The sequence below is a fragment of the Babylonia areolata genome, chromosome 19, assembly GCF_041734735.1.
Source record: "Babylonia areolata isolate BAREFJ2019XMU chromosome 19, ASM4173473v1, whole genome shotgun sequence".
Classification (NCBI taxonomy): Eukaryota; Metazoa; Mollusca; class Gastropoda; order Neogastropoda; family Buccinidae; genus Babylonia; species Babylonia areolata.
Genome location: NC_134894.1, coordinates 2,514,374 through 2,534,036, shown reverse-complemented (window position 1 = coordinate 2,534,036; position 19,663 = coordinate 2,514,374). Strand labels below are relative to the sequence as shown.

Sequence of the window (19,663 nt, the reverse complement as noted above, 5' to 3'; positions counted from 1 at the left end):
TCTTTGTCATGGGTATGTGTGTGCTGTCCTCTGTCAGTGCTCAGCTCTTTGTCATGGGTATGTGTGTGCTGTCCTCTGTCAATGCTCAGCTCTTTGTCATGGGTATGTGTGTGCTTGCTGTCCTCTGTCGATGTTCTGCTCTTTGTCAGGGGTATGTGTGTGCTGTCCTCTGTCAGTGCTCAGCTCTTTGTCAGGGGTATGTGTGTGCTGTCCTCTGTCGATGCTCAGCTCTTTGTCATGGGTGTGTGTGTGCTTGCTGTCCTCTGTCGATGCTCAGCTCTTTGTCATGGGTATGTGTGTGCTGTCCTCTGTCGATGCTCAGCTCTTTGTCATGGGTGTGTGTGTGCTTGCTGTCCTCTGTCAGTGCTCAGCTCTTTGTCAGGGGTATGTGTGTGCTTGCTGTCCTCTGTCAGTGCTCAGCTCTTTGTCAGGGGTATGTGTGTGCTTGCTGTCCTCTGTCAGTGCTCAGCTCTTTGTCAGGGGTATGTGTGTGCTGTCCTCTGTCGATGCTCAGCTCTTTGTCATGGGTGTGTGTGTGCTTGCTGTCCTCTGTCGATGCTCAGCTCTTTGTCATGGGTATGTGTGTGCTGTCCTCTGTCGATGCTCAGCTCTTTGTCATGGGTGTGTGTGTGCTTGCTGTCCTCTGTCAGTGCTCAGCTCTTTGTCAGGGGTATGTGTGTGCTTGCTGTCCTCTGTCAGTGCTCAGCTCTTTGTCAGGGGTATGTGTGTGCTTGCTGTCCTCTGTCAGTGCTCAGCTCTTTGTCAGGGGTATGTGTGTGCTTGCTGTCCTCTGTCAGTGCTCAGCTCTTTGTCAGGGGTATGTGTGTGCTTGCTGTCCTCTGTCAGTGCTCAGCTCTTTGTCAGGGGTATGTGTGTGCTTGCTGTCCTCTGTCAGTGCTCAGCTCTTTGTCAGGGGTATGTGTGTGCTTGCTGTCCTCTGTCAATGCTCAGCTGTTTGTCATGGGTATGTGTGTGCTTGCTTGAATGTCAGTGTGGCGGTTGTGTCTCGGAGGAAGGTGGCTGAATGGTTAAGATGCCTACCTGCCAATACAGTGTCCGTTAAGGTCTGGGTTTGAACCTGCTTTCACGCTTTCTCCCAAAGTTTGACTGGAAAATCAAACTGAGCGTCTTGTCAATCAGATGAGATGGTAAACCCAGGTCCCGGGTGCAGCATGCACTAGGTGCACTGTAAAAGACCCCATGGCAACTGAAGCATTGTCATTTGGCAAATTTCTGTAGGAATGCAATCTGATAGGTACACACATATATATGCATGCACTTAAGGCCTGATTAAGCGCATTGGATTACGCTGCTGGTCAGGCATCTACCTAGCAGATGTGGTGTAGTGTATATGGGTTTTTCCGAATGCAGTTCCACCTTCTTGAGAAACTGAAACTGAAACTGAAATTGACATTTACGCAGGCAGCGACCGGAAGAGGACCCCTGGGATATGCCTGGACAAAGCCAAGAGCTGCCTCCATGTTGTAGAGTGGAGCTCTGGCAACAAACCTGACAATCTGCTCATCATGGATTACGAGAACGCTGGTGTCATCATCGCCCGAGAGAAGCTGCCGTTCCACATTCATTCCTACCAACTCATCTCAAAACACAGGTGGGGAGTGTGTCAGTGTGTCATTGCTTGTTTCAGGTTTGAGATTTTATGGTTTGCTGTGGTTTAAAGGTGTGTGTGTTTGTGTGGTTTTATTAATTTTTTTTTTTTTTTTTTTTTTGCTGCTCCATCATCTGCATCATTTCAGCAGAATTACTTCCACGCTGTTCATTCCAACTCTTCCATACACGGCCACACCCAGGTTCGTCTTTTGCAGTCCTAGTGTAGGCAATCCACAGGAAACTATCAGTGTAAGGTCACCAGGAGGCCACACACCAGAGGAGACCCTGTACTGCTGCTGAGTCACTTCTATGGTGTTCACTAGTGCCTGTTCTTATTCAGCATACTTGGGACGCCACATATTGAATGCTCCCTGCTGACAGCAGTAAGTACTTAGTTGCTGAGCTGTGTGTCTGTGTGTCTGTACTTAGTTGCTGAGCTGTGTGTCTGTGTGTCTGTACTTAGTTGCTGAGCTGTGTGTCTGTGTGTTTGTACTTAGTTGCTGAGCTGTGTGTCTGTGTGTTTGTACTTAGTTGCTGAGCTGTGTGTCTGTGTGTCTGTACTTAGTTGCTGAGCTGTGTGTCTGTACTTAGTTGCTGAGCTGTGTGTCTGTGTGTTTGTACTTAGTTGCTGAGCTGTGTGTCTGTGTGTCTGTACTTAGTTGCTGAGCTGTGTGTCTGTGTGTCTGTACTTAGTTGCTGAGCTGTGTGTCTGTGTGTTTGTACTTAGTTGCTGAGCTGTGTGTCTGTGTGTCTGTACTTAGTTGCTGAGCTGTGTGTCTGTGTGTCTGTACTTAGTTGCTGAGCTGTGTGTCTGTGTGTCTGTACTTAGTTGCTGAGCTGTGTGTCTGTGTGTTTGTACTTAGTTGCTGAGCTGTGTGTCTGTACTTAGTTGCTGAGCTGTGTGTCTGTGTGTTTGTACTTAGTTGCTGAGCTGTGTGTCTGTACTTAGTTGCTGAGCTGTGTGTCTGTGTGTTTGTACTTAGTTGCTGAGCTGTGTGTCTGTGTGTCTGTACTTAGTTGCTGAGCTGTGTGTCTGTGTGTCTGTACTTAGTTGCTGAGCTGTGTGTCTGTGTGTCTGTACTTAGTTGCTGAGCTGTGTGTCTGTGTGTTTGTACTTAGTTGCTGAGCTGTGTGTCTGTGTGTTTGTACTTAGTTGCTGAGCTGTGTGTCTGTGTGTTTGTACTTAGTTGCTGAGCTGTGTGTCTGTGTGTTTGTACTTAGTTGCTGAGCTGTGTGTCTGTGTGTCTGTACTTAGTTGCTGAGCTGTGTGTCTGTGTGTCTGTACTTAGTTGCTGAGCTGTGTGTTTGTGTGTCTGTACTTAGTTGCTGAGCTGTGTGTTTGTGTGTCTGTGTGTCTGTATTTTTGTGTCTGTGTGTCTGTATTTTTGTGTCTGTGTGTCTGTATTTATGTGTCTGTGTGTCTGTATTTTTGTGTCTGTGTGTCTGTATTTTTGTGTCTGTGTGTCTGTGTGTCTGTATTTTTGTGTCTGTGTGTCTGTATTTTTGTGTCTGTGTGTCTGTATTTATGTGTCTGTGTGTTTGTATATTTGTGTCTGTGTGTCTGTATTTTTGTGTCTGTGTGTTTGTATTTTTGTGTCTGTGTGTTTGTGTGTCTGTATTTTTGTGTCTGTGTGTCTGTATTTTTGTGTCTGTGTGTCTGTGTGTCTGTATTTTTGTGTCTGTGTGTCTGTATTTTTGTGTCTGTGTGTCTGTATTTTTGTGTCTGTGTGTCTGTATTTTTGTGTCTGTGTGTCTGTATTTATGTGTCTGTGTGTCTGTATTTTTGTGTCTGTGTGTCTGTATTTTTGTGTCTGTGTGTCTGTGTGTCTGTATATTTGTGTCTGTGTGTCTGTATTTTTGTGTCTGTGTGTCTGTATTTTTGTGTCTGTGTGTCTGTGTGTCTGTATATTTGTGTCTGTGTGTCTGTATTTTTGTGTCTGTGTGTCTGTATATTTGTGTCTGTGTGTCTGTATTTTTGTGTCTGTGTGTCTGTGTTTTTGTGTCTGTGTGTCTGTGTGTCTGTATTTTTGTGTCTGTGTGTCTGTATTTTTGTGTCTGTGTGTCTGTATTTTGTGTCTGTGGGTTCACACACAAAGTCACATAGTGAAAGGAAATTCATGTGCTTGGCTGGAGTGAGTTTTCTGGATTATGTGAATATATCATTCATGTACTCACATCAACAAAAATAGAGCTGTGTATACTGTGGCTGAGGTATGTGTTGTGTGTGTACATGCACATAGACCCTACAATTTTGACATGCACACACACACCCTACAATTTTGACATACATACCTCCAATTTTGACATGCACACATACCCTACAGTTTTGACATGCACATCTAAAATTTTGACATGCACACATACCCTACAATTTTGACATGCACACATTCCCTACAATTTTGACATGCACACATACCCTATAATTTTGACATGCACACCTACAATTTTGACATGCACACCTACAATTTTGACATGCACACCTACAATTTTGACATGCACACATACCCTACAAATTTTGACATGCACACATTCCCTATAATTTTGACATGCACACATACCCTACAATTTTGACATGCACACATACCCAACAATTTTGACATGAACACATACCCTACAATTTTGACATGCACACATACCCTACAATTTTGACATGAACACATACCCTATAATTTTGACATGCTTATGTACCCTACAGTTTGGAAAAAAAAAATCCACATCGATAGGAAAAACAAATAAAACTGCACGCAGGGGAAGAAAAAAAGGGTGGTGCTGTAGTGTAGCGACGCGCTCTCCCTGGGGAGAGCAGCCCGAATTTCACACAGAGAAATCTGTTGTGATAAAGAGAAATACAAATACGAAATACAAATTTTGACATGCGCGCATTCCCTGCAAATTGTTCTTTCCTTCTGTCTGCAGGTTCTACATGTTCACGGTGTACACCAGGCTGTCCAAGTACCAGCCTGAGTTTGAGTACGTGCTGTATGAGGGGAACCTGGTGACGCCCTACCTGTTCGACAAGCGGGTGGTGGCCATGAGTGTCGCCTCACACGGACAGCTGATCGCCTATGCTCTGCAGGATGACAGTCAGTCTCATGTTTTGTGCTTGTGTGTGTGAGGGGGGGGTGGGGAAGGGGAGCGTCTGGGGGGGGCGGGGGGGGGGGGGGAGTGTGGGGGGGCATGTTAGGGGGGATTGGTGTGTGTGTGTGTGTGTGGTGGAGTGGTAGGGGGGGAGCATGTGTGGGGGTTGGGGTAGGGTGGGGGTTATGGGGAGATAGGTGGGTGGTTGGGGTGGTGGGGTTGGTTTGGGGAGGGATAGTGGGTTTTTTTTTTTTTTTTGGTTGTGTGTGTGTATGTGTGTGTATGTGTAGGTGGGGTGTGTGTGTTTTGTATGTGTGTGTGCTTTGTATGTGTGTGTGTGTGTGTGTGTGCGTGCGCTTGTGTGTGTCTTGTGTCTGTGTCTGTGTGAACATAAGCATGTGTTTATACGTGTGTGTGTGTGTGTGTGTGTGCATGTGTGTGAGTGTGTGTGTGTGTGTGTGTGTGTGTGTGTGTGTGCGTGTGTGTGAGTGTGTGTGTGTTTGTGTGTGTGTGTGTGTGTTTGTGTGTGCGTGTGTTTGTGTGTGTGTTTGTGTGTGTGTGTGCAATGTCTGATTTGAATAGGTTGATCATGCACATACATGACTATAAACATCAGTTTCATTTCCAAATTCTAGATGTAAAAGTATGGGACCAGATGCATGTATACACCACACCACATCTGCTTTGTAAAGAGAAATAGACAGATTATTCAGTAAATCAAACTTACACGAAGTGAGGTTCATTGTAAAGGTCCTGTAGCCATTCAGACCCATCGGGGGCAGTGAATTGATAACCACTGTGTCTGGGGCTGGGCACTGCAAGGCGGGGCCCTGTCCTCTCCTTCCTCCATTTGAACGTTTCCTGAACAGTGTGTGGAAGCCATTCCCCCCTGGATGGAGTGAGGACAGTCGGAGTACAGCGCCCTTCCCAAGGACACAACACCAGGCCAGGAACAGGGGCTCGAACCCTGACCCACTGCTGACCGCTGAATCACTAGTGCAACTGATCTAGCTGATTTGGCCTCCTAATACAGACTTCTTTTTGCTGCCCCATCATCTGCACCGTTTCAGTGGCATTACTCCCACGCCGCTCATTTAGATTCCCCCATACACGGCCACACCCAGGTTCGTCCGTCACAGTTCCAGCGTCGGCAGTCCACAGGGAACCATCGATGTTAGGTCGCCAGGAGGCCACACACCAGAGGAGACCCTGCACTGCTGCTGAGTCACTTTGGTGGTGTTCAGTGGTGTCTGTTCTAACGTGCCTGATACAGACTTATCCATTAAGTCACTAAGGACGATTGTCCCCGATCAGGGCCCCAACTGTTTATAACTGTTTCAGACGAAGCGCCCCAGTTAGAGTGGCAGCTAATTTCCATTATGGCATTATGACCTAAGAATGTCTTAACTGGTGTTTCCACTCTCCACTGTGATCAGTGAATGCATTGTGTGTTGCTGTGCTCGCAAGCAGGAGAGTTAGTTATTTTTGCGGTGACTGGTTCATATGAACGGTGCGTGTCAACAATGGTGTCTGACCCAGTTTCGTCTCAGTCACAAGGCAGACAACAGAATTAGATGAAGGGGCCCTATCGTGGCTATATAATGTTGTGAGTTTAATGTGTTTCAAACTCTTTGTGCTTTCTTAGATTCATTTACAAGTCGTCAGTGTGTGCAAATTTTGAACAAAAAATACGGATACTTTCATCATCTCACTGTATGATAGAATAAGAAGGGAGGAAGGTTTATATTTTGTCCCTAATTAACTCCTTATTTTACTGATCAGTTTGGAAGTTTTCAGTTCATAGATTCTAACATTTCTTTTTTTTATGGGAATTTTATTTCTTACCCATACAAATGGGTCGTCTGTGGAGAAAGTCAGGGGAGCTAATTGGCAGTACTAAGTGAGTTAACAATAAAAAAAAAGAAGAAAAGAACAACCCCCCAAAAAAACCCCACCCCAGCACCAGTGCTGATGACGGTTCCAGAGACAGTCCACCTGGGGACGCCGGACAGCCAGGCGCGCAGGGTGTTGACCAAACAGCACATAATGATGGACCACCCCATCTCCACCCTCCTCTTCTCCCCTGACGCCTCTCACCTGGTGGCCGTCGATCGCCACGGCAACATCTCCTGCTACAACGTGTCGCGGCGCCAGGCCATGTCTCTGCACACCAACACTGAGAGGCAGTTTGGCTTCAACACGCCCTCCGCTGACCACTACCACATCACCAGGTAGGGACAGACTGCCCACTACCACATCACCAGGTAGGGACAGACTGACCACTACCACATCACCAGGTAGGGACAGACTGACCACTACCACATCACCAGGTAGGGACAGACTGACCACTACCACATCACCAGGTATGGACAGACTGCCCACTACCACATCACCAGGTATGGACAGACTGCCCACTACCACATCACCAGGTAGGGACAGACTGACCACTACCACATCACCAGGTATGGACGGACTCCCCACTACCACATCACCAGGTAGGGACAGACTGACCACTACCACATCACCAGGTAGGGACGGACTGCCCACTACCACATCACCAGGTAGGGACAGACTGACCACTACCACATCACCAGGTAGGGACAGACTGACCACTACCACATCACCAGGTAGGGACAGACTGACCACTACCACATCACCAGGTAGGGACAGACTGCCCACTACCACATCACCAGGTAGGGACAGACTGACCACTACCACATCACCAGGTATGGACAGACTGCCCACTACCACATCACCAGGTAGGGACAGACTGCCCACTACCACATCACCAGGTAGGGACAGACTGACCACTACCACATCACCAGGTATGGACAGACTGCCCACTACCACATCACCAGGCAGGGACAGACTGCCCACTACCACATCACCAGGTAGGGACAGACTGCCCACTACCACATCACCAGGTAGGGACAGACTGACCACTACCACTTCACCAGGTAGGGACAGACTGACCACTACCACTTCACCAGGTAGGGACAGACTGACCACTACCACATCACCAGGTAGGGACAGACTGACCACTACCACATCACCAGGTAGGGACAGACTGACCACTACCACATCACCAGGTAGGGACAGACTGTCCACTACCACATCACCAGGTAGGGACAGACTGACCACTACCACATCACCAGGTAGGGACAGACTGACCACTACCACATCACCAGGTAGTGATTGACAGACTGACCACTACCACATCACCAGGTAGGGACAGACTGCCCACTACCACATCACCAGGTAGGGACAGACTGACCACTACCACATCACCAGGTAGGGACAGACTGACCACTACCACATCACCAGGTAGTGACTGATATCACATCACTACCACATCACCAGGTAGGGACAGACTGACCACTACCACATCACCAGGTAGTGATTGACAGACTGACCACTACCACATCACCAGGTAGTGATTGACAGACTGACCACTACCACATCACCAGGTAGTGATTGACAGACTGCCCACTACCACATCACCAGGTAGGGACAGACTGACCACTACCACATCACCAGGTAGGGACAGACTGCCCACTACCACATCACCAGGTAGGGACAGACTGCCCACTACCACATCACCAGGTAGTGATTGACAGACTGACCACTACCACATCACCAGGTAAAGACTGATATCACATCACTATCACATCACCAGGTAGTGACTGATATAATGTCAGTATCACATCACCAGGTAGTGACTGATATAATGTCAGTATCACATCACCAGGTAAAGACTGATATCACATCACTATCACATCACCAGGTAGTGACTGATATAATGTCAGTATCACATCACCTGGTAGGGAGTGATATCACATCACTATCACATCACCAGGTAGTGACTGATATCACATCACTATCACATCACCAGGTAGTGACTGATATCACATCACTATCACATCACCAGGTAGTGACTGATATCACATCACTATCACATCACCAGGTAGTGACTGATATAATGTCAGTGTCACATCACCTGGTAGTGACTGATATCACATCACTATCACACCACCAGGTAGTGACTGATATCACATCGCTATCACATCACCAGGTAGTGACTGATATCACATCACTATCACATCACCAGGTAGTGAGTGATATCACATCACTATCACATCACCAGGTTGTGAGTGATATCACATCACTATCACATCACCAGGTAGTGACTGATATCACATCACTATCACATCATCACTATCACATCATCACTATCACACCACCAGGTAGTGACTGATATCACATCGCTATCACATCACCAGGTAGTGAGTGATATCACATCGCTATCACATCACCAGGTAGTGAGTGATATCACATCACTATCACACCACCAGGTAGTGACTGATATCACATCGCTATCACATCACCAGGTAGTGAGTGATATCACATCGCTATCACATCACCAGGTAGTGACTGGTATCATGTCACTATCACATCACCAGGTAGGGATTGACTGAGGTGGAGACTGACTGACTGGCAGATAGCAGGTAGATTTGTGTGTGTTATGTATGTGTATGGGAGTGTGTGGTGCATGATTGTGGTTGTGGGAGTGTGTTTTGGGGGAGTTATTTTTTTCACCTCAGGTGCTTGCAGTCTGTGGAAATTTTATTTTTTTTAATTTTTTTATTATTATTTTTTTTTTTAGTGCTTCACAAGTTACAGATTGAAATGGGGTGGCAGAATGGCATGCCACATGAATTAACAATCAGAGGGTAATGATATAGCAGTGATTGGAGAAAAATGTTTTTTTGTGGAATATCCAAAGTATGCTGAATTCCGTAAAAAACAACAAAAAAATCTCCTCCCCCCCACCCCCCTCCCCCAAATCATGCTGCTTCCAAGTCTGTTTTCAGTTTCTGCAATTTACTAAATGGTAGTGAAAAAAATGACACAGAGTTGAAATTAAATGTAGTTTATAAAATTGGGGAATGCTGCATAGTTTTGTTTGACAACTTTTTCCAACTTTCTGTTTGCATACGTTGGTGATTTGGGCATGTGGTTTGTAAGGTGATGTTGTAATCCACTGAGGTGATTTGGGCATGTGGTTTGTAAGGTGATGGTGTAACTCTCTGTGGTGATTTGGGCATGTGGTTTGTAAGGTGATGTTGTAATCCTCTGTGGTGATTTGGGCATGTGGTTTGTAAGGTGATGTTGTAACTCTCTGTGGTGATTTGGGCATGTGGTTTGTAAGGTGATGTTGTAATCCTCTGTGGTGATTTGGGCATGTGGTTTGTAAGGTGATGTTGTAACTCTCTGTGGTGATTTGGGCATGTGGTTTGTAAGGTGATGTTGTAATCCTCCGTGCTGTGACAGGAGCAGAAAGGTTTTTTAAACCTAACTCACCTCACCACCTATCTCACCTCACCACCTGTCTCACCTCACCTCACCACCTGTCTCACCTCACCTCACCTCACCACCTGTCTGACCTCACCACCTGTCTCACCTCACCACCTGTCTGACCTCACCACCTGTCTCACCTCACCTCACCACCTGTCTCACCTCACCACCTGTCTGACCTCACCACCTGTCTCACCTCACCTCACCACCTGTCTGACCTCACCACCTGTCTCACCTCACCACCTGTCTCACCTCACCACCTGTCTCACCTCACCTCACCACCTGTCTCACCTCACCTCACCTCACCACCTGTCTCACCTCACCTCACCACCTGTCTCACCTCACCTCACCACCTGTCTCACCTCACCACCTGTCTCACCTCACCTCACCACCTGTCTCACCTCACCTCACCACCTGTCTCACCTCACCACCTGTCTGACCTCACCTCACCACCTGTCTGACCTCACCTCACCACCTGTCTCACCTCACCACCTGTCTGACCTCACCTCACCACCTGTCTCACCTCACCACCTGTCTGACCTCACCTCACCACCTGTCTCACCTCACCACCTGTCTGACCTCACCTCACCACCTGTCTCACCTCACCACCTGTCTGACCTCCCCACCTGTCTCACCTCACCTCACCTCACCACCTGTCTCACCTCACCTCACCACCTGTCTCACCTCACTACCTGTCTCACCTCACCACCTGTCTCACCTCACCTCACCTCACCACCTGTCTCACCTCACCTCACCTCACCACCTGTCTCACCTCACCTCACCTCACCACCTGTCTCACCTCACCTCACCTCACCACCTGTCTCACCTCACCTCACCACCTGTCTCACCTCACCTCACCACCTGTCTCACCTCACTACCTGTCTCACCTCACCACCTGTCTCACCTCACCTCACCTCACCACCTGTCTCACCTCACCTCACCACCTGTCTCACCTCACCTCACCACCTGTCTCACCTCACCTCACCACCTGTCTCACCTCACCTCACCACCTGTCTCACCTCACCTCACCTCACTACCTGTCTCACCTCACCACCTGTCTCACCTCACCACCTGTCTCACCTCACCACCTGTCTCACCTCACCTCACCTCACCACCTGTCTCACCTCACCTCACCACCTGTCTCACCTCACCACCTGTCTCACCTCACCACCTGTCTCACCTCACCTCACCACCTGTCTCACCTCATCACCTGTCTCACCTCACCACCTGTCTGACCTCACCTCACCACCTGTCTCACCTCACCACCTGTCTCACCTCACCACCTGTCTCACCTCACCTCACCTCACCACCTGTCTCACCTCACCTCACTACCTGTCTCACCTCACCACCTGTCTCACCTCACCACCTGTCTGACCTCACCTCACCACCTGTCTCACCTCACCACCTGTCTCACCTCACCACCTGTCTGACCTCACCTCACCACCTGTCTCACCTCACCACCTGTCTGACCTCACCACCTGTCTCACCTCACCTCACCTCACCACCTGTCTCACCTCACCTCACCACCTGTCTCACCTCACTACCTGTCTCACCTCACCACCTGTCTCACCTCACCTCACCTCACCACCTGTCTCACCTCACCTCACCACCTGTCTCACCTCACTACCTGTCTCACCTCACCACCTGTCTCACCTCACCTCACCACCTGTCTCACCTCACCTCACCTCACTACCTGTCTCACCTCACCTCACTACCTGTCTCACCTCACCTCACCTCACCACCTGTCTCACCTCACCACCTGTCTCACCTCACCTCACCTCACCACCTGTCTCACCTCACCACCTGTCTCACCTCACCACCTGTCTCACCTCACCTCACCACCTGTCTCACCTCACCTCACCTCACCTTACCACCTGTCTCACCTCACCACCTGTCTCACCTCACCTCACCACCTGTCTCACCTCACCACCTGTCTCAACTCACCTCACCACCTGTCTGACCTCACCACCTGTCTCACTCACCACCTGTCTCACCTCACCTCACCACCTCACCTCACCTCACCACCTGTCTCACCTCACCTCACCTCACCACCTGTCTCACCTCACCACCTGTCTCACCTCACCTCACCACCTGTCTCACCTCACCTCACCTCACCACCTGTCTGACCTCACCTCACCACCTGTCTGACCTCACCACCTGTCTCACCTCACCACCTGTCTCACCTCACCTCACCACCTGTCTCACCTCACCACCTGTCTCACCTCACCACCTGTCTCACCTCACCTCACCACCTGTCTCACCTCACCTCACCACCTGTCTCACCTCACCTCACCACCTGTCTCACCTCACCTCACCACCTGTCTCACCTCACCACCTGTCTCACCTCACCTCACCACCTGTCTCACCTCACCACCTGTCTCACCTCACCACCTGTCTCACCTCACCTCACCACCTGTCTCACCTCACCACCTGTCTCACCTCACCACCTGTCTCACCTCACCTCACCTCACCACCTGTCTCACCTCACCTCACCACCTGTCTCACCTCACTACCTGTCTCACCTCACCACCTGTCTCACCTCACCTCACCTCACCACCTGTCTCACCTCACCTCACCACCTGTCTCACCTCACTACCTGTCTCACCTCACCACCTGTCTCACCTCACCACCTGTCTCACCTCATCACCTGTCTCACCTCACCTCACCACCTGTCTGACCTTACCACCTGTCTCACCTCACCACCTGTCTCACCTCACCTCACCTCACCACCTGTCTCACCTCACCACCTGTCTCACCTCACCTCACCTCACCACCTGTCTCACCTCACCACCTGTCTCACCTCACCTCACCACCTGTCTCAACTCACCTCACCACCTGTCTTACCTCACCACCTGTCTCACGTCACCACCTGTCTCACCTCACCTCACCTCACCACCTGTCTTACCTCACCACCTGTCTCACGTCACCACCTGCCTAACCTCACCTCACCACCTGTCTCAACTCACCTCACCACCTGTCTCACCTCACCACCTGTCTCACCTCACCTCACCACCTGTCTCACCTCACCACCTGTCTCACCTCACCTCACCACCTGTCTCACCTCACCTCATCAGCTGTCTCACCTCACCACCTGTCTCACCTCACCTCACCACCTGTCTCACCTCACCTCACCTCACCTCACCACCTGTCTCACCTCACCACCTGTCTCACCTCACCTCACCTCACCACCTGTCTCACCTCACCTCACCACCTGTCTGACCTCACCACCTGTCTGACCTCACCACCTGTCTCACCTCACCACCTGTCTCACCTCACCTCACCTCACCACCTGTCTGACCTCACCTCACCACCTGTCTCACCTCACCACCTGTCTCACCTCACCACCTGTCTGACCTCACCTCACCACCTGTCTCACCTCACCACCTGTCTCACCTCACCTCACCTCACCTCACCACCTGTCTCACCTCACCTCACCTCACCTCACCACCTGTCTCACCTCACCACCTGTCTCACCTCACCTCACCTCACCTCACCACCTGTCTGACCTCACCTCACCACCTGTCTGACCTCACCACCTGTCTGACCTCACCACCTGTCTCACCTCACCACCTGTCTGACCTCACCACCTGTCTGACCTCACCTCACCACCTGTCTGACCTCACCACCTGTCTCACCTCACCACCTGTCTCACCTCACCACCTGTCTCACCTCACCTCACCTCACCACCTGTCTGACCTCACCTCACCACCTGTCTCACCTCACCTCACCACCTGTCTCACCTCACCTCACCTCACCACCTGTCTCACCTCACCACCTGTCTCACCTCACCTCACCTCACCTCACCACCTGTCTGACCTCACCTCACCACCTGTCTGACCTCACCACCTGTCTGACCTCACCACCTGTCTCACCTCACCACCTGTCTGACCTCACCACCTGTCTGACCTCACCTCACCACCTGTCTGACCTCACCACCTGTCTCACCTCACCACCTGTCTCACCTCACCACCTGTCTCACCTCACCTCACCTCACCACCTGTCTGACCTCACCTCACCACCTGTCTCACCTCACCTCACCACCTGTCTCACCTCACCTCACCTCACCACCTGTCTCACCTCACCACCTGTCTCACCTCACCACCTGTCTGACCTCACCTCACCACCTGTCTCACCTCACCTCACCTCACCACCTGTCTTACCTCACCTCACCTCACCACCTGTCTCACCTCACCACCTGTCTCACCTCACCTCACCACCTGTCTCACCTCACCTCATCAGCTGTCTCACCTCACCTCACCACCTGTCTCACCTCACCACCTGTCTCACCTCACCTCACCTCACCACCTGTCTCACCTCACCTCACCACCTGTCTCACCTCACCACCTGTCTCACCTCACCTCACCACCTGTCTGACCTCACCACCTGTCTCACGTCACCACCTGTCTCACCTCACCTCATCTCACCACCTGTCTCACCTCACCACCTGCCTTACCTCACCTCACCACCTGTCTCACCTCACCTCACCTCACCACCTGTCTCACCTCACCACCTGTCTCACCTCACCACATGTCTCACCTTACCTTACCACCTGTCTCACCTCACCACCTGTCTCACCTCACCACCTGTCTTACCTCACCTCACCTCACCACCTGTCTCACCTCACCACCTGTCTCACCTCACCTCACCACCTGTCTCACCTCACCTCATCAGCTGTCTCACCTCACCTCACCTCACCACCTGTCTCACCTCACCACCTGTCTCACCTCACCTCACCTCACCACCTGTCTCACCTCACCTCACCACCTGTCTCACCTCACCACCTGTCTCACCTCACCTCACCACCTGTCTCACCTCACCACCTGTCTCACGTCACCACCTGTCTCACCTCACCTCACCTCACCACCTGTCTCACCTCACCACCTGTCTCACCTCACCACCTGCCTTACCTCACCTCACCACCTGTCTCAACTCACCTCACCACCTGTCTCACCTCACCACCTGTCTCACCTCACCTCACCACCTGTCTCACCTCACCACCTGTCTCACCTCACCTCACCACCTGTCTCACCTCACCTCATCAGCTGTCTCACCTCACCACCTGTCTCACCTCACCTCACCACCTGTCTCACCTCACCTCACCTCACCTCACCACCTGTCTCACCTCACCACCTGTCTCACCTCACCTCACCTCACCACCTGTCTCACCTCACCTCACCACCTGTCTGACCTCACCACCTGTCTGACCTCACCACCTGTCTGACCTCACCACCTGTCTCACCTCACCTCACCTCACCACCTGTCTGACCTCACCTCACCACCTGTCTCACCTGACCACCTGTCTCACCTCACCACCTGTCTGACCTCACCTCACCACCTGTCTGACCTCACCTCACCACCTGTCTGACCTCACCTCACCACCTGTCTCACCTCACCTCACCTCACCACCTGTCTGACCTCACCTCACCACCTGTCTGACCTCACCACCTGTCTGACCTCACCACCTGTCTGACCTCACCTCACCACCTGTCTCACCTCACCTCACCTCACCACCTGTCTCACCTCACCACCTGTCTCACCTCACCTCACCTCACCTCACCACCTGTCTCACCTCACCTCACCTCACCTCACCACCTGTCTCACCTCACCACCTGTCTCACCTCACCTCACCTCACCTCACCACCTGTCTGACCTCACCTCACCACCTGTCTGACCTCACCACCTGTCTGACCTCACCACCTGTCTGACCTCACCACCTGTCTGACCTCACCTCACCACCTGTCTGACCTCACCACCTGTCTGACCTCACCACCTGTCTCACCTCACCACCTGTCTCACCTCACCACCTGTCTCACCTCACCTCACCTCACCACCTGTCTGACCTCACCTCACCACCTGTCTGACCTCACCTCACCACCTGTCTCACCTCACCTCACCTCACCACCTGTCTCACCTCACCACCTGTCTCACCTCACCTCACCACCTGTCTCACCTCACCTCACCTCACCACCTGTCTCACCTCACCACCTGTCTCACCTCACCTCACCACCTGTCTCACCTCACCTCACCTCACCACCTGTCTCACCTCACCTCACCACCTGTCTCACCTCACCACCTGTCTCACCTCACCACCTGTCTCACCTCACCTCACCACCTGTCTCACCTCACCTCACCACCTGTCTGACCTGACCACCTGTACTGACCAGGTCCAACCTGCTGCTGCGCGTGGTGGACACGGTGCAGGAGGGACACAGTCTGTCGGTGATGGACCTGGTGACGCGGCAGGAGAAGCACCGGCTGTGCAGCGACCGGCTCCAGTACAGCTTCTCCCTGGTGGAGATGGACGATGAGGAGGAGTTTGTCATCGTCTGCAACACAGATACGGTCAGTGTGGCCCTCACTGACCACTGGGGGAAGGGGGGGGGGGGACGGGGGATATGGGTGGGGGGAGGAGGGGACTGGTGGGGGGACCACTATGGGGACAGGGGGGATGGTGAGGGAAGGGTGGGGGGTCAGGTGTAGGGAGGGGTGTGGCCATCACTGACCACTATGGGGACAGGGGGGATGGTGGGGGAAGGGTGGGGGAACAGGTGTAGGGAGGGGTGTGGTCATCACTGACCACTACGGGGACAGGGGGGGATGGTGGGGGGAGGGGGGGACAGGTGTAGGGAGGGGTGTGGCCATCACTGACCACTATGGGGACAGGGGGGGATGGTGGGGGAAGAGTGGGGGAACAGGTGTAGGGAGGGGTGTGGTCATCACTGACCACTACGGGGACAGGGGGGGATGGTTGGGGGGAGGTGTGTGACTTCAGGGGGGAGGGGTAGGGGTGTGGCCATCACTGACCACTGGGGGAGGGGAAGAGGACATGGGGGGTGTGGATGTGGGGGGGGGGTGGGGGGGGGGGGGTGGGGGGAGGTGAGTGGGGGCAGGGAGAATGGAAGAAGTGTTGTCCAGAGAAGGGAAGGAAGTTTGTGTGGGTTGGTCAGCAGGCATGCTGATCTGTCAGTGCCTTGAATTTATCTAATGATCCCCTGCATGTGCAGAGTAATGACAATCTACAGTCCTATGTGACACTCATAAAGCACCCCACACAGTGAGCTCTAACTACCTCACATCAAACAATACATACACAACACAGCACAATAGCATACCACAGCACATGAGGACATATGCATGCACACACACAGTAAACACCCAGCCACAAACACACACACTGCATGAAGACTGTCCAGTTGGGAGAAAAGACAACAACCCAAAACCGAGAGGGTGTTGGGGATGAAAGGAGGGGTAGACAGGGGATTAATTCTATCATGGAGGCAGGTGCCGTAATGGTGTTGACGCTTATTGGCCAATGCAGTGTCCGTGAGGGTCTGGGTTTGAATCCTGATCTCACCTGTCTCAATTTTGACTGAAAAATGAAACTGAGCGTTTAGTCATTCGGGTGAGGTGATATACCAAGGTCCCGTGTGCAGCACACATTTGGAACATTAAAAAAGTTGTGTGTTGTGTTGAAGGTGGTAGTGAATGGCAACAGAGCTAGAGAAAGTGAAAGTAGCCTGTGTTGTGTTGAAGGTGGTAGTGAATGGCAACAGAGCTTGAGAAAGTGAAAGTAGCCTGTGTTGTGTTGAAGGTGGTAGTGAATGGCAACAGAGCTTGAGAAAGTGAAAGTAGCCTGTGTTGTGTTGAAGGTGGTAGTGAATGGCAACAGAGCTAGAGAAAGTGAAAGTATCCTGTGTTGTGTTGAAGGTGGTAATGAATGGCAACAGAACTTGAGAAAGTGAAAGTTGCCTGTGTTGTGTTGAAGGTGGTAGTGAATGGCAACAGAGCTTGAGAAAGTGAAAGTTGCCTGTGTTGTGTTGAAGGTGGTAGTGAATGGCAACAGAGCTTGATAAAGTGAAAGTAGCCTGTGTTGTGTTGTGTTGAAGGTGGTAGTGAATGCCAACAGAGCTTGAGAAAGTGAAGGTAGCCTGTGTTGTGTTGTGTTGAAGGTGGTAGTGAATGGCAACAGAGCTAGAGAAAGTGAAGGTAGCCTGTGTTGTGTTGTGTTGAAGGTGGTAGTGAACGGCAACAGAGCTAGAGAAAGTGAAAGTAGCCTGTGTTGTGTTGTGTTGTGTTGAAGGTGGTAGTGAATGACAACAGAGCTTGAGAAAGTGAAAGTAGCCTGTGTTGTGTTGTGTTGAAGTCGGTAGTGAACGGCAACAGAGAGCGGCCGGCCCTCATGTGGCGCCTGAGGGATGGAGAACTGGCCACGGTGGTGGAGTCGCAGAACAGCTGGCAGGCGCTGAAGCTGATAGGTCAGGACAGCGCCATCTACTGTCTGGCATCCTGCTCCAATGTGGGCATCATCCAGATCCTCAGCTGCGGCCCTAGAGAGTCCCCAGAAAGGGAGGCCACTCTCCTGTGTGAGCTGAAGGACCACAGCAAGAGTGTCACAGCTTTGGTGCCCGTCATGGTGAGTGAAGACTGTTGTTCTAATGAAAGAATCAATGAATGAATCAGTTAGTTAATCTATTTATTTGTTTATTTATTTATTTGTTTGTTGTTTGTCTATCTGTCTATCTATCTATCTGTCTATCTATAAACCAGTCAAGAGCCTTGGAAGATGGTATGATGAGTCCCTGAAAGACACAGAAAGAGGAGTGGAAACCAAGCAGACAGCAGAAGAAGGCCTGCATATCATAGACCAGTGTGGCCTTACTGGCAAATACAAAGTGTGGTGCCTACAGTCTATGCTGATACCAAAGCTCCTGTGGCCTCTCCTGATATATATCAGCTGTAGCGCAGTCGAGTCGATTGGGGCAAAGATCAACAAGTACACACGCAAATGGCTTGGTGTCCCACCTGGTGTCACTGACATGGCACTCTACTGTCGCCAAGCAAAACTGAGGCTACCTCTGAAATCCCTTGTCGAAGAATACAAAGTAGGGAAGCCAAGACTTCTCAGCATGCTTGAAGACTCAGGAGACAGTGTTGTGAGATTCAGCCAACCCAAGCTGAAGACTGGCAGAAGATGGAAAGTCAGGGAGGCATCAGTGCAGCGAAAGAAAGTCTCAAGACGAAGGAAATAATAGGACACACCCAAACCAACAGACAGGGCTTGAATCGACAAAGATGGAATGGTGATCCAAGACAAGGGGGAAAACAAAAAGAGACATGATCATACAGGAGATCAAAAGGAAGAGGATAAAAGAGTCCAGAAGGCAGTCCAGCAAGGCCAGCAGGGGCAGTGGACAACATGGGAAAATGTACTCCAAAGGAGCCTCAGCTGGAGCGACATGTGGAACATGGCCCCTCTGAGGATCAGCTTCATCCTAAGATCTGTTCACGACCTCCTTCCCTCGAATGCAAACTTGGTGAAATGAGGGAAAGCAGATGACCCTGTGTGCCCACTCTGCCATGGCAAACAAACAGTGGAACATGTCCTCAGCTCATGCAAAGCGGCGTTGAGCCAAGGATGGTACACATGGAGGCACAACCAAATGCTAAAAGAAATTGCACACGTGGTGAACACTGTCCAAGGAGCACCAACCCCACCAGAAGTTCCAGTAGAGTTCTTCTTCTTCTTCTTCCTCATTCGCCTCCCATTAGATAAGCAGTCCGGTGTCGTAGATGAAGGCTGCCGTCTGTCGCAGCTCCTCCAGGGTGCCGTACAGTTTGG

The 19,663-nt window shown here is 51.2% G+C and overlaps 1 protein-coding gene across 1 annotated transcript in view; it reads left to right on the top strand.

Annotated features, from left to right (window-relative positions):
* Positions 1 to 19,663, top strand: part of LOC143294026 (uncharacterized) — a 67,509-nt gene that overhangs the window by 36,872 nt on the left and 10,974 nt on the right. Inside the window, exons 15-19 of the mRNA XM_076605424.1 lie at positions 1,423 to 1,612; positions 4,528 to 4,694; positions 6,674 to 6,920; positions 16,209 to 16,386; positions 18,188 to 18,457. Coding sequence (XP_076461539.1) covers positions 1,423 to 1,612; positions 4,528 to 4,694; positions 6,674 to 6,920; positions 16,209 to 16,386; positions 18,188 to 18,457 — 1,052 coding nt within the window. The remainder of the gene's footprint in view (positions 1 to 1,422; positions 1,613 to 4,527; positions 4,695 to 6,673; positions 6,921 to 16,208; positions 16,387 to 18,187; positions 18,458 to 19,663) is intronic.